The sequence below is a fragment of the Alosa pseudoharengus genome, unplaced genomic scaffold, assembly GCF_046254945.1.
Source record: "Alosa pseudoharengus isolate Yale_2024_CS ecotype anadromous, Long Island Sound unplaced genomic scaffold, YU_APseudo_1.1 YU_APseudo_1.1_scf_3, whole genome shotgun sequence".
Taxonomy (NCBI): Eukaryota; Metazoa; Chordata; class Actinopteri; order Clupeiformes; family Clupeidae; genus Alosa; species Alosa pseudoharengus.
This window is the reverse complement of record NW_027468718.1, coordinates 18777356-18793508: the sequence shown is the minus strand read 5'-3', so window position 1 is coordinate 18793508 and position 16153 is coordinate 18777356. Positions and strand designations below refer to the sequence as shown.

The following is a 16153-nucleotide window of genomic DNA, read 5'->3' as shown; positions in this document are numbered from 1 at the left end:
CAAAACAGCAAGAGAAATTACAGGTTTTCAGACTGTAATGATGAATCTTTCTCCCTGGATCTTCCATCTTTCTGGTTATCTCTTCGGATACAATGTTATTTGCCAATTATGCCATTTAGCCAGTTCCATTTATGGTCTGATAGGTTGGCATGAACGTTTTTGTGAATTTGATTGGCATTGTATCACACTTGACACAGATTTTTAGCAATAAAGATCACAGGATGTGAAATGGAAATAAAATGCCTTTATTTTATATTGATTCACTTTTTTTATATATAAAAGTACTTACATTTAATACAGTTCTTCAAAATACAAGCAGCCAAACGACATACAAATCAAATACAAAATTATAAAATCTGTTCTGTTCATCCGCCTTTCTTTCTGGAGGAGCAGATGAAATGACTTCATATATAATACTCTAAAATTGCCATGTAACAGTAAGGTCATGTCAAGTCCTCTCCAAGTAATCTTAATGTGTAGTAACAGGGAAGCTACACCAGGCGCGTAACTGAAGCGTTCCGTTCACAACGCGTAAGATCCATTTTAGACAAATGGTCTATTTTTTTTCCCGAACGTACGCACCGCTATCACGTCTGGTGTAGCTACATCCATTGATTGTATAGTGGAAGCTAATTGTTGCAGCAGACACAACGCGAACAGAACGATTCAGTTACGTGCCTGGTGTAGCTCAGCCCTAAGCGTATGGTGGATGGGTGAAACACTGTGCTGGATATAAGCAGATACTTTCACTTACACAAGCAGTCATTATGTAGAGAATACTCTCCGGGTTCCAGTCGCTTTGAGCCATTAGGGGACATTTGGAGCAGTCTAGATGTCTCAACATACTATTCACATGTGCTCATTTTTAACAGGCTGATTTCCAAGGTGGCTGATGGCTGACACCAAAAGAGTCAAGAGTCAGTTATCGTTATGGACGCTGTACATTTCCATTAACAATGTATTTGAGCTTTTTCTATGGCATCACACCGGTTTAAAGGCTTAGGGGGAGAGAGAGAGAGAGAGAGAGAAAACACATGACAGTGTAAAACTGAATCTGCTTAAAAATATCCCTTGACTGGACTGGATATAAACGTGGAATTTATGCAGCATTTCTTCTTTTTTATATCATCCTGGACAAAGCCAAACAATGCATTGGAAACTGAACAGAGGTTGGTTTGTTTGTGTGTTTGTTCATTCAACACAGCTGGACCACAACAGCTTGGCTATAGCGAGGTCGTTCGAACCATGAACACAGCCATTGTTTAAACAAAAAAGCATGTGGATGAAGGAAAAGCTAAACGGGAAAAAAGTGATACATGACCAAACATTTGAGACAAAAAAAATAAATTTGCTTTGAATTCTCAGTATAACACAACAGAGCACAATTAAACAAGTGCTGTTGTCAAAGTAAAATAACCCTTGTAGAAACTGCAGTTACAGGAAGCCATGAAAGCAAGTTATTGTCCCACATAGCAAAAGCTAATTTCATAACACAACATGAAAAACCGAATAGATTTCATTTGCTACTGTGATTTACTTATATAAGTAAGGTAATTTGCAAATGAGCAGCTTCTTATATCAACATCATATATAATGCAGTATATGTATGTCCATTAAAAAAAAAAAAAACAAGTAACAAACAAGAGAAAATAAAAACAGAAACAAATATAACAGACAAATATTACGTCCAGGGCTGTGAACACAGAGACACAGAGGTAATGCTGATGTCAAAACAAACCTAAATGAGTTATCCCAACCTGATAGGAAATACAAAAAATCTTGTCTTTATCCCCCTCCATTTGTTTATTTTTGTTTTTTCTTTTTTACACTTTTTACACGGACGTAAAAAAAGGAGTAGAAAGCGTAAGGTCAGGCTATGCGGCAGTCTCTCGAATAGCGCCCTCTAGTTTCTTTGGGAGTAGCTCTCTCCGCTCATCAATGTTGATGACTGGCTTCCGACAGTTCTGGCCGTCCAGGTAGATCTTCGCGTAGACAGGGTTTGAGTAGTTCATAGGCTGTGACAAAGAGAGGCATGATGAGACAGACACACAAAACAAACTTGAACAAAAATGAGCAGTCCTATGTTTTGAATAATGAGCAAAGAGTGCAACATGTCACAAGCTTATTGTTTAGTTCAAGTCTTGGGACACATTGTAGCTTTGCCTGTCATTCAAATTAGCCCCCGACATGTCTTGACATCTTTCATTTGGTTAGACAAAAGAATGAAAGACAATTAACAAGTTTGATGCGTATAATGAGTATAACAGACATGCAAATTTGGCATTGAAATGCAGACGACACAGTGCAGTGTGAGGGACACTGAAGACAGTGGCTATGTTTGTAATAACAGACCATGAAAGCACACAGACAGGCTTGGTTAGCTGTGTAAACAAGTCCGACAAGCTGGAGAATGAATACGGATTAACTACTGAAGGTGTTTATTTGAATCCACAACAAAAAGTTGTATAACAGTATAGACATGAGTAACTTTTATTCTGAACAAGGAACCAGTTCTAACCAGTTTTGATAGTATGGTATTGCAATTACACTGGTTATTGTGATAATTTGTTCCAGTCTGTAAATTTACAACACTGCCAATTAGTGTGCGATATGGCAACATATTTGACACCTTTGATCTAAAGACCAAAACAAAAAGCGTGGAATGCAGGATGATTGACAGGGTTCATTTTCATTGTAGTGCAACTAACAGCTGCTCTCTACCCTTTCCCATCGGCAAAGTGTTACTGTGGCTAATCATGCAGTGTAATGTCATCAAAACATTCATTCCTGCAAGGGCACGGTGACCTACTGCGGCCTCGACACGCCACTTAGAAGGTTGCTCAGATGATTGCGCCTTGATTGCGCGCAATTGATTGAGCCTGCCATACTGGGATTAAAATAGCAGCCGGTATCTGTTGCTATTCCTCCTGTGTTTGTCAAGAACCAACTGATGCAGGAGAAGAAGGAGAAGGATGTTCTCTGTAGGGTCCTCAAGCCCAGGATGTGATATATCCAGAAGCCATTTGTGAGATCTCTTTGGTTCTACAGATCAAATTAGCCTCATTAGATATTACTACAGTATATCAACTGTGAGTTATCATTGTGTGGGGATCTTGAAACACAACAAGGGTAAGCAAGCAAACTTGTGTACACGCAAACAGATCGTACTCATGAATAATTCATTAGAGGCGATATCCACCCTAATGAATTGATGACAACAATGACACAACACAACACGTTCACGTCATCTCCATGCTTCACCTGTCCAGGTATGACTTCTTTTTGGACTGTGTGAATGTTGATGGTACGAGGGTCACTGGATTGCACACACCAGCCCTACAACATACACCAGGCCAGTGACTCAACATGACAAACATGTCACACACTCCCGACCGCTCAGCCCCGACAGCCACATACATCCAGTCAGTGACTAAACAACAACAACAATATTTCCCCATATTTGCCCCATGCCTCTTTCCTCATATTTGCCCCACACCTCTTGCCTCATATTTGCCCCACACCTCTTGCCTCATATTTGCCCCATACCTCTTTTCCCATATTTGCCTCATACCTCATTCCCCATGTTTTGCCCATATCTTGTTCCCCATGTTTTCCTCATACCTACCTACCCACAGAGAACCCTGCCATCATGAAAAGATCAGTGCTCCAATAACATAACAGCCACAGGGTTTCCAAAATCAATGTGAAATGAATTCTTAATGAAATTAACTGTTCCTAGTAAGTCATTTAGATAAATTATAAACTGAAGGACATTCTCAGTTTCATTATTACATTACCATGAAGTTATCACTCAACCATTAAAGGACACTTGATACCTACATATGGCTTCCATGGCAACTGACAGGACATTATAAATTCTGATTTCAAATATTAGCTCAATATGGCCACCTTAAAGATAACTTTTGGAGATTTCATCTCCTGCTAACACCTCATACTCATGTGTTTTGGTGGACCTCAGATTACTTGTTGTCTGACATGACAAAGTCTATAATTTATTGGTGAGTAAAATGTGCTGGGTCATGTCCTGCTGTAATTGTCTACTTCAAATAAGCTTCATGTTAGCAAGAATAGCATATAGCAAAAAAAAAAAAAAAAATTATAAATAAACAAACAAACAAATAAACAAATAATAGTGTATCAGTGTAGAATTCTTCCAGTCGTGCTCAATAAACACAGATCTACGTAAGAGTGGCAACAGCAGATGTCAGATAGGATGAGGCAGGGGGGAAACAGAAAGAGACGCTTCGACTCTGAGCTGAGAAGCCAGTTAGTCAGCAGATAACAAGTTCAATGAAGATTTTTACCATTCATTTGTAATGCTGTGGGTTAGCGGGGAGAAAGACAAGCATGTCAGATAAGAGGTGACTGAGTGTGAGAAAGGGTGAATTAATGTCTCTCTCATTGTTAGTCGGATGAACAGCCCCTAAATTATCACTGTCACAGAACAGCACAGAGAGTAGACGAGCCTCGGAAGATAAGGCGCCTGAGATTCAGCCGGGAATTTTTATTCACCGCTGACTTTACTGATAGCACACCCTGGAACGTTGTTATACATTAACATTTACATTTAGTAATTTGCATTAAAGGTACCATGTGTAAGAATTGAGGTAAAAATATCCAAAAAATGAGCTACACGCATGAAAAGAATGAGAAGAAATAAGGGCGATGATGTCATTAAAAAAATGACAAGGTATAGTGCTGCAGAGATATCAACCTAAATTAGCATGCTAAATTACTAGCCACAGCCCGACAGGTGTCATAATACCAGTTTCGGCCATGGGAGGCGGTATGCGGGCAACATACCCGCCAGCCAAACTGCAATACACGTGTCTCGGTTGTTACTCTAGGGTAGACCAACTCACTTTCTGGAGGTATACTGCCCCCATCTTTTATGGAATGTGGAGTAGGAATTGATTTTTTGGCGGACATTACACATGGCACCTTTAAAAAAATAACTCGCCAATGATAACAATGTTGCTACAAAGACACAGCTGTAACTGGAAATAGCCATGTGTCAGGAGGAAAGAGACAGACCTTGTGCGGGTCTAGAGTGAAATTGGGCTTGAGGAGGCTGCCCGCGGCGTCGGCGTGGTTGTCGTGGTCCACCTCGTACATGTTGTAGGACGGGTTGCCGATCTCCACATTCAGCCCTCCGTTGGTCATAGGCTGCCTCTGGACTCGCTTGCCCCTGGGAGATAGACTTTTTAAACTACCCATGCAAACGTAAAATAAAACATAACAATATCAAACAATATCACCACTCTGTATCATCCCACAGTTGTAGCTATATCTATCAATATGTACCCATATGTATAAATACTCTATGGAATATTGAGTAACTTCCACATATTGATAGTGATATAAGATGTACAACATGCTTTCACATAACAAAGGCAGAGCAGTTAATTTTTATACTTCCCACACATAGGCTGATTACACTGTTGCCATATGGTCTCTACCAACCTGTTCCCAGAATAGAAGAAGCTTGCCTCTGCTTGATGACTATATTTCACGATATATATAACAATTCATGTAATATGGGAATTAAGGATAAAATTCTGGTGGCTTTGTGGTAAACAGTGAACTAACTACCGTAGAATACATGCACAAAACAGTGCTCATACCATGATAATGTGCTTTAGTCCAAATTCTCTCATTGCATGTGTGTATATGAATTGTACATATGCTTTTGTAACATGCATTTCAAATCATCATGCTTTGAACCAAAAGAGGCTTTTGGATGCAAACCTTTTAAATCATGCATCTGGATACATTGTTTACTGTTCATAAAAGGGGAAAAAGCCCTATCAGCATGTGGAGATACCTTTGCCTTCTTTTGCAGATCAACACGCCGGCCACCACGGTTGTTATCAGAATCACCAGCAGCACGAGTGGCACAATGATTGCTATGCTTCCTAAAACAGAGAGAACAGGAGGGGAGGAATGGAGGGAGGAGGGATGGAGGGGGGGGAGGAGGGATAGAGGGAGGATGGAAGGAGGGATGGAGGGGGTCATAATTCCAAACACAGTCCAAATACTTATGGGTAAAGCAAGCCGTGAAAAACCCCAGACTCAGACAGTCTCCCCTGGGTACATACAGATGGGCTTAAATAATGTACACGCAGGCCTGACAGATATATGTTCAGAAGCAGCCTTGAAATCGGACTATCCGCTTATCAAACAGAGAACATATGCTGCGTTCTCTGGTATTTGCTCTGGCATAACATGTACACATAAAACAGTGCACACACACACACACACACACACACACACACACACACACACACACACACACACACACACACACACACACACACAGATAAGTAGTCAAGTGTGTTTCAGCCATACATAAGAATGGATTTTAATCTTAAACACATATGCCTCACAAAGGACTACAACATGTTTGATAAGCATCATATTACTAACCTCACCTATATTAGATTCTAACCATGTGCCACACTCCAGAATGGACTGCTGATGTCAGTGTCATTTTTACTCCCTTTCAGTTCATCTCAAACTGCCACTGACACACTCATCCATCCATGGCTTACAGAATGTTCTAGCAGCCAGGTAGGAGACTTTTTTGTGTGGTGTGACTCACCACACTGGGGCCTTCCCTTGTTGAATTCATGCTAAACTGTTTCCAGTTTGTACCAGACAGGTTCAATTCCTTGCCTGTGCATGACCAAGATACAGATTACGTCATGGTGAATAGCTGATCTCCGTTATCACCTCCAGTTCAGGAGGAATAATACGTATCTGACTAGACGACCCACCCGACAGTGTTTATCTCTTTACAGTCTATGTATTGTAGGCAAAGTCAAGTGGATATCTATGGTGCAGTCATTCATTCTGGTGAAAGGTTGTTCATATTTTAGCTCAACAGCCTTGTGTACTCCAGAAGCAACATGCTGATTGGTTGGGATAGTGTACCTTGAAATGTGCTGTTCTAACATAACTGTCAGCTGTACATCAGATGATAGCGCTACTGTTTGCATTGTTTAAAATGAACGTTGTTATGGCTGGCGGCTGGTTTGTTGGGTTGATGCCTGTAGCACTCACCTGGGCTGGTGTCGTCAGAGCGACTGCTCTTAGGCGCCGGCCTCTCACACTGTGTACCTGACCAGTTTGCAGAACACCTAGGTGATGGAACAGAGAGAGAGAGAGAGAGAGAGAGAGAGAGAGAGAGAGAGAGAGAGAGAGAGAGAGAGAGAGAGAGAGAGAGGAGAGTGAGAAAGAGTGAGAGAGAGAGAGAGAGAGAGAGAGAGAGAGAGAGAGAGAGTGTGTGAAGAATAGAGAGAGAGAGAGAGAGAGAGAGAGAGAGAGAGAGAGAGAGAGAGGAGAGTGAGAAAGAGTGAGAGAGAGAGAGAGAGAGAGATTCGGAATGAGCCAATGTCCAATAATCAAACAGCTGGCGTTCTCCGAGAGATCAAGAGTCACTATTGGCCTCAGCCTCAATAAGGCAACACACACATCCTTCACATCCGACAGAAAGGATGAACAAACACACACACAGAGATATAAATAAGTCATAGAGTATAATGTTAACTACCTGACCTCACCCCCAGATCCCCCGAGGTAACAATCAACAGACTGAACAGAAAGGATGAGTCATGATATAGGAGGAAAGTGATGAGTCACTGTGTGTGATTGGTGGGAGGAGTGAGCACGCTCAGTCGTCGTGCTGATTTCCATCGCCGGGGCGCTGAGGTTGAAAACACACCAATGGGAATAAGCGAACAGAAGAATGGATGGGCGTTCGGCGTGATAAGAGAATGAGAGCGTGCTACCATATGATCCTGCAAGATTAAATGCTGATTAAATGGGATCCATTGGAGGAAATTAAAAACTTTTTGGAGACAATTAGCAGAACTCTGCATTACTTTGATTAAATTATAAGATTCCCTTCCAACTGCACTGGAGAGAAAAAAAAGAAAAGAGAAAAAAAAATAGGAACTGGATTGAATAATGAGGAATGTGTTCATAAGCAACATATAATTTAGCTATTACTCACTGAAAAGCGTTTTTAACAACCATCACCACACACTACCCAGATGCAAATAAGGCTCCCAGAACAATCATCTGTGTAAGTAATTGGTTGAATTTGGAATGCACTGGGAAGAAAACAAATTTGTTTCACGCACACAGTACCCACAAGGAAAGATCTGCAAACTCTCTCTCTCTCTCGCACACACACACACACACACACACACACGCTCTCTCTCTCTCTCTCTCACACACACACACACACATACACACACTCTCTTCTCTCTCTCTCTCTCTCTCTCTCTCACACACACACACACACACACACACACACACACACACACACACACACACGCACACACACACAACCACCTTTCAGTGACTGCAGAATGGTGAATGTCTATGGGCTCCATAATGAAATGGCAGACAGGGCTAGTGCTGACCACATGATGCCGTTGCCTCTGATGCATGTGGATCGGCGCCACTCATGGACACGATGGAGGACTGGGACTGGGCAGAAGATGAGGCCCCAGTCCTGTACTGACAAATGGTGCTTTATGGGGACTCGGCATTGCGGGGACATGGAGTTGTGGGGACCTACTTGCAGTGGGGTTTGTTAAAGGCTGTTATTGTGCATATCCCCTCGTTCTGACAGTAGTAATCACACTGGTTGGCCCGCTCGTCGCAGCGCTGGTTCTTGAAGCTAGCTGTGCAGCTGCAAGAAATTGCGGGGAAACACATAAGTCGACTAAGACACTGGCATCAAAGCATTGCGGACAAAGAGAACAACGGAACAGCACAACGGTAGAGAGAAAGAAAAAAAAAAGAATGAGACCACTTTGTTGCCATGAAGGATGAACATCAGAAACAAAATGCGGAAAAGTAAACAGAGTTCTTTCTGTCAAGAGTTTTCTCGATAGCACAAACTTTTGACGTTAGATCTGTCAGTGTCTTTGTTTCCATTTTGCGACTGTGCCCAGTTATATGTCGAGTCAAATAGTTACTATTACAAAGTTTTGCGTTGCAGGAGTGACCACTTTGGAGGAAATCACTGTATTCACACACCCTCTTTTAAGTTGGTTGCTTTCACATCAATGGCTTAAAAAAGACAATACACATTTTAGCAACAAAACAATATGTCCTTGCCCTTTGAAATGCATTGTCCAAGCAAGTGAAAGCCCCTCTTGCAAGCAGTGCTGTCAATTATTTGCAAACGGAAGAGACCGGCCCCTGATCTGAAAGGCATGAAATTGTGATAAATGATGCGGAATGGGTGTGTGTGTTTGTGTGTGATGTGCATATTTGTTGTCCTAACTTGGTTGTGAAGTCCTCTCAAGTGCAAACAGTCCATGCTATAGCTATAGCTATATATATGAAAGTTTCAAAGTGTTGTGTACCAATGATTACTTTCCGCAATGAAGTGATTGAATATATTTAAAGAACAAATAATGGCTTGCTTTATACTTTAAACTGAAACTGTCTGAAATTGTTTCATTCTGTAGGTGCTGGATGAATACCTAAGGTCTCTTTCCACTATTGTCAAATCACAAGAAAATGATCTATGGACTAGCAGACACAAAAGCTGTAGCATATACACAATAATTTCTCAGAGGGAAAAAAATGGCCATGATTTGTTATGCATTCTACGCCACATAGCTCATCTAACTGGCAATTTGCTTCATAAGAGGATAACACTCATTTACAAACTGCTCTGCTACCATGGCTACTTCTTTTTCATCAGCTTGTTATATTTCATAAAATTCTACATGCTCGACAGCACCCAAGCTTCAGGCACAATCTTGGGTAGCTGCCAGCCTTAAAACGCCTGCATGCATTCAATGGCATACCCAAACTCCTTACAATATTGGGTGTCAGAAGAAACATCTTTTCTAAAACACATACAGTACTGTAGCAGAATCAAACTAAGCTGACCTAAAATGCACCACCCTTCGGCAATATTTTCTCAGTAGAGACCACTGTATCTAGCATCTAATCAGTTATGTCAGCAACAACTGCTTGCAAGGTTGTCTCCACATAAGCAGTGTAATGGTATGATGAAATAATGGTAGCTTAGTCTGTTTTTCTTACACGCCAAGAGGACTGAAGTATGCACTCTTCATATGTGCACGAAAACAAGCTATACCAAATCCTCTGAACATAGGTAAATAAAAAAGAAATATGGATGCTTATCTAATTCAGACTCATCATTCATCCCGGAGATGAGAAGAAATCTTTGGCAACATTTGATTGCCATAACCTGGTCACAGCAAATACACTCAAAGCAGATAGCTTTTCCACATTTCCATATGTAATGTTGATACACTGTGTAATCCTGTTTGATCATAATTATCCCAGAGAGATGAGATACATGAAATAACATGATGACATATCCCTACTCCCCCAGTAGAGCAGAGGCACCACCACCACATTAGCAACCAAGTCGGGTAATTCTCGTTTCTTTGTTTGTTATCTGTGACTGGGATGAGACATTCATTTACCTCGTCAGAGCCTAAGGTCAAACATTATGATTTCTTGACACAGACAAATCCATCATCCCACAGGTTTGCCAGTGTCTCAGTGCCATTGAATGAACCACATTATCGGGATCTGTTAACCTTACAGAAAATGAGATGAGGATCATTTGCATAGAAATTGAGTCCCTCTTCTCACTTGTGTCAGTCATAGGCACACACATCCACACATGGCATTTCAGCTACAAAAGATGATTGGGGAGAATTGATCTTAGTAAAACTCAAAACATGTTTATTGAAATTGATTCCCTCTTCTAACTTGTGCCAGTCATAGGCACACACATCCACACATGGCAATTTAGCTACAAAAGATGATTGGGGAGAATTGATCTTAGTAAAACTCAAAACATGTTTATGGTAAGAGACAATTCCTATCTCACTTTCTCTCTGGGTTCACAGTCATTTTAACAGTTATGTAAAGTATACACAAAACAAAATGCATTTATCATAAACTTTACAAAAAAAACATGCAAAATCCCTGTCCAACCTGAAAGAGTTTTACAACACTTGTCTTCGAGGTTTGCCATCTTTTCAAATTATGTCTATCTATCTATCTATCTATCTATCTATCTATCTATCTATCTATCCATCCATCTATCCATGTATCTATCTATTTATCTATCTATCTATCTATCTATCTATCTATCTATCTATCTCTCTTAAAACCTCTGTGTATCCTACAGCCAGGTACCTAATCCATATTCCGACTCACATGCCGTCATTGCCCTCCTCTTAAACCGCCCTCTCTAATAGTATCAACACCATCACAGCACTTACAATTACAGTTTACAAGCTGCTTAGGCTATAATTGAAAGAGAATTGGGTGTCAGTGGAGCACAGCTTCTGCTGGTTTAAAAAAAAAAGAGAGAGAGAGAAACTGCCAAGGCGTGATTACTTACTGGCAGAAGGGCAGATTTGTGTCTGGATCCAGGTGACAGGTGCCCCCGTTGTAGCAGTAGCCATCACAGAGCTGGCAGCTGGGTGCTATTCTGCCCGTCGTGCAGCTGGGGAAAAAGGCAGATCGGAATGAGAGAGTGCCAAGGGCTATGTTCAGACACCGAGCTAATGGTGCCACCTACTAGAGTGAACTACCTTCTGCACGAAGAGCTGTGCCGCGAGCCCTGGACAGTTTCGCTGACTCGACAAGGAAAGGGGGCACAGGCAGAGGATCAAACCTGAAGTCTCAGGGAGCTTCACTACCGCGTGGGCTAATGGTGTCACTGCAAACATATATGAGCTCCCTTCCACTCTGAATGAGGTTATACACGGTGTCGTTTAGGAGTGTCATACTAAATATATGATTTAAAATCATTCTGAACTTTGGAATCCGTTGTCATTATCCCTGGGCCTGCACAATGGAACGTTTTACTTGAAATTCATACTGTATCGTCTGAATATCATCACATGGATATGATGACAACTCTTTATTTTTCCTACTTAACCTGCCAGTCACTACTACTACTACTAATAATAATAATGGATTTTTAACATGGAAGACCTTCAAAATCTCCATTTCCATGGTCAGGCATTTAAAACTATGATACAGCTGACATTGTCGTCATGGAAAATCATGGAAAAAAGCTAATGTACCATAGTAATGCCACTTGCAGAGTAGGTGTAAAGTTGTTGGTCCCCAGAGGAGTTGTGACTTACTTGCAGGCCACCTCCCCGGTGTCGCTATCTATTATGCATGGAGCTCCGTGACACCTCTGGCACTTGTCAACGTCGCACTTGTTGCCCTCGTACCTGGCAGGACACACACACTCCACATGGCCGGAGCTGGACAGGGTGCAGGCCTTGGAGTGCACGCAGTAATGATGACAGATGTCTGTCAACGAGAGGAAGAGGTGGGAAGAGAAACACAATAAATAAGCAGGAGAAATAAATAACAAATACAAAACTCAGAGGTTCTAACAGTTGACTCAAAATTATGATTAAATAGATAAATAAATACATAAATAAATATGTGTGGGGTTTTTAATGAGGATTTCTCAGTGGGAGAAAATTCCCTCTCTACGATCTGCAGTTTAATTGGAATTTCACCGAGATTTAATGAGACATAATTACCCACATCAAATGTCTGCGGGTACGGAGATGAAAACGTGTCACCCCTAGGGGTGCTCCGTGGTGTAAAATGCATTCATGTTGCCCAGATAAAATTGTTTTCCCACAAATTATAATAACAAAGGGCGTTCTAACAGAGGAAATATTATCAGTGGAGAGCAGAGAAACCTCTAGGTGTTTATGGTGGCATTTAGAAGTCACCGTGGGCAAAGGGAATTCAAACGGATCTCTTTTCTTGCTGTGTGGCAGTGCCTTTTCTTTGAAAAAAAAAAGACAGATTGTGTTGTTTTCGATTCTGGTCATCATTGTGAGATTGGAACCTGAATATGTAGAGTAGGGGGGTTGGTGGGGCATGCTAGCGAAACTGTGTGAAGGAGCTGCAGGGCTGTTGATGTAAAACAAGTTCAATTCTGATATTTTTGCAACCCCATTATTCATAAAGTCCAAGGTTAAAACTGAACACAACCGACAGAAAATGACTGCTTATAAAACTTGGCAAAGGGGTATCCGACTGGATGGAATATATTTGGCAGTTAAGTGACCAAAACATTAACTGTGTAAAAAAGTGAACAATTGATTTGCATCTCTAAATGTCATCATTACATCCAATTTACCAAAATATCAAAATGTTTATACTCTGGACTCAACCATTTGAGACAGCCCATAATCCAATATTCTGTTATGTGGCTTTGGAGATGAAAATAATTAAAATAATAATGTTGGTGATTGAGCTCATTTAGGAAGCCAGTGTGATGTGACCACCCCCCTCAGCCACTGGCTCCTGCTGGCTCCTGTGAGCTAGGCAGATCTGACCGAGCCAAGTCGAGCAGCATTGCTCCAGGCAACACCCCTCCGGTCGGTGACTCACGGTAGAGGCAGCGGTCCCCAGTGTACTCGGCCAGGCAGCGGCACGTGGGCTGGTTGCCAGTGCTGACCTCACACGTGCCGCCGTTCAGGCAGTGATTGTCGCAGACGCGGCGCTCGCAGTTGACGCCGGTGAATCCCATGGCACAGCGGCACGTGGGCCGGCCTGCGAAGACGGACACCAGAGACACAAACCTCAGACACCAGCAGATGAGGAGCCTCAGAGAGGACACTTTCTCTTCATGCCTCTTTAGTTAAAAACTCTGAAGCCAATTTTTGTATGTAAAAAAAAACAAAACAATACAGCACATAATCAAGATAATAAATGTCATTTTTATTTACTATAAATGCATTTCTATAATGAATATTATTGTTAAAATAAGGTAAATACTCAACATTAGTTAATGTAACACTGAATATTAAATGGAATATTCAGGCATAGGCTAGTCCAACAACTCCCCTATCTGATGTCATCACCATCACTCACACAAAATCCAAAGATTTATGTCAATCATAATTAGGCACCTGAATGGCAGCACTTAATTGACCAAGAGGAAGATGACTGATCAGTTATGCCCTTTGTGATGATAAACAATCAACATTATGACTGATTGACAGTTACCAAACAATGGTCAGAGTGTCACGCACGCACACACGCACGCACACACACACAAACAGACACAGACAGACCACTGTATTGATTTCAGGCAATTATCAGCATCCTATTGCACTCTGTGCACCTCTAGAGACAAGGGAGTTTGCCACTGTGTCCTGCCCCACAGAGGATCCATTAACAGGACGCTTGGACAGAGCATTCTTAGAAGACAGCTTTCAAAATCCTTTTAGCAAATACCTTTTGAATGCCTGTCTTTGAAAGCATTCCATGTTGAATTTCAAGGTTCTAAGTGGACCTTGAGAGAAAAATGGTTATAGACCAATTTTAAGTAAGAGGCCATGAGGGTGCTTCTGTTGAGGAAGTAGTCACAAACACACACACACAAACACACACACACACACACACACACACACACACACACACACACACACACACACAGTAGTGCACCTACCTAGAGGGGAACCCACACAGGTGCCTCCGTTGAGGCAGTAGTCAGTGCAGTGGTTGACCTCACACCTCTCCCCGGAGAAGTCTGGCCAGCAGTAGCAGCGCATGCTCCCCTTCTCATTGGCCATGCACCGGCCTCCGTTCTCACAGGCCGGCCGACACAGATCTCCTGTAACGCAACACACACACCAGCACACATGAATAACACAACACACTCCAACACACATGAGTAACACAACACTCCAACACACATGAGTAACAACACGCACCAACACACATGAGTAACAACACACACCAGCGAACATGAGTAACACAACACACACCAACACACATGAGTAACAACACACACCAACACACATGAGTAACAACACACACCAACACACATGAGTAACAACACACACCGACACACATGAGTAACACAACACACACCAACACACATGAGTAACACAACACACATGAGTAACAACACACACCAACACACATGAGTAACAACACACACCAACACACATGAGTAACACAACACACATGAGTAACAACACACACCAACACACATGAGTAACAACACACACCAACACACATGAGTAACACAACACACACCAACACACATGAGTAACACAACACACACCAACACACATGAGTAACAACACACACCAACACACATGAGTAACAACACACACCAACACACATGAGTAACACAACACACCAACACACATGAGTAACACAACACACACCAACACACATGAGTAACACAACACACACTAACACACATGAGTAACAACACACACCAACACACATGAGTAACACAACACACACCAACACACATGAGTAACACAACACACCAACACACATGAGTAACACAACACACCAACACACATGAGTAACACAACACACCAACACACATGAGTAACAACACACACCAGCGAACATGAGTAACAAAACACACACCGACACAAATGAGTAACAACACACACCAGCGAACATGAATAACACAACACACTCCAACACACATGAGTAACAACACACACCAACACACATGAGTAACAACACACACCAACACACATGAGTAACACAACACACCAACACACATGAGTAACAACACACACCAACACACATGAGTAACACAACACACCAACACACATGAGTAACAAAACACACACCGACACAAATGAGTAACAACACACACCAGCGAACATGAGTAACACAACACACACCAACACACATGAGTAACAACACACACCAACACACATGAGTAACACAACACACCAACACACATGAGTAACAACACACACCAACACACATGAGTAACACAACACACCAACACACATGAGTAACAACACACACCAACACACATGAGTAACAAAACACACACCGACACAAATGAGTAACAACACACACCAGCGAACATGAGTAACACAACACACACCAACACACATGAGTAACAAAACACACACCGACACAAATGAGTAACAACACACACCAGCGAACATGAGTAACACAACACACACCAACACACATGAGTAACAAAACACACACCGACACAAATGAGTAACAACACACACCAGCGAACATGAGTAACACAACACACACCAACACACATGAGTAACACAACACACCCCAACACACA

The 16153-nt window shown here is 41.8% G+C and overlaps 1 protein-coding gene across 1 annotated transcript in view; it reads right to left on the bottom strand.

Annotated features, from left to right (window-relative positions):
- Positions 1–267: 267 nt before the first annotated feature.
- LOC143099866 (low-density lipoprotein receptor-related protein 1B-like) overlaps positions 268–16153 on the bottom strand; it is a 161116-nt gene continuing 145230 nt past the window's right edge. Inside the window, exons 64-71 of the mRNA XM_076262776.1 lie at positions 14534–14698; positions 13471–13632; positions 12192–12366; positions 11438–11542; positions 7084–7160; positions 5846–5936; positions 5056–5230; positions 268–2015 (exon numbers count right to left, since the gene is read on the bottom strand). Coding sequence (XP_076118891.1) covers positions 1875–2015; positions 5056–5230; positions 5846–5936; positions 7084–7160; positions 11438–11542; positions 12192–12366; positions 13471–13632; positions 14534–14698 — 1091 coding nt within the window. The 3' untranslated portion in view covers positions 268–1874. The remainder of the gene's footprint in view (positions 2016–5055; positions 5231–5845; positions 5937–7083; positions 7161–11437; positions 11543–12191; positions 12367–13470; positions 13633–14533; positions 14699–16153) is intronic.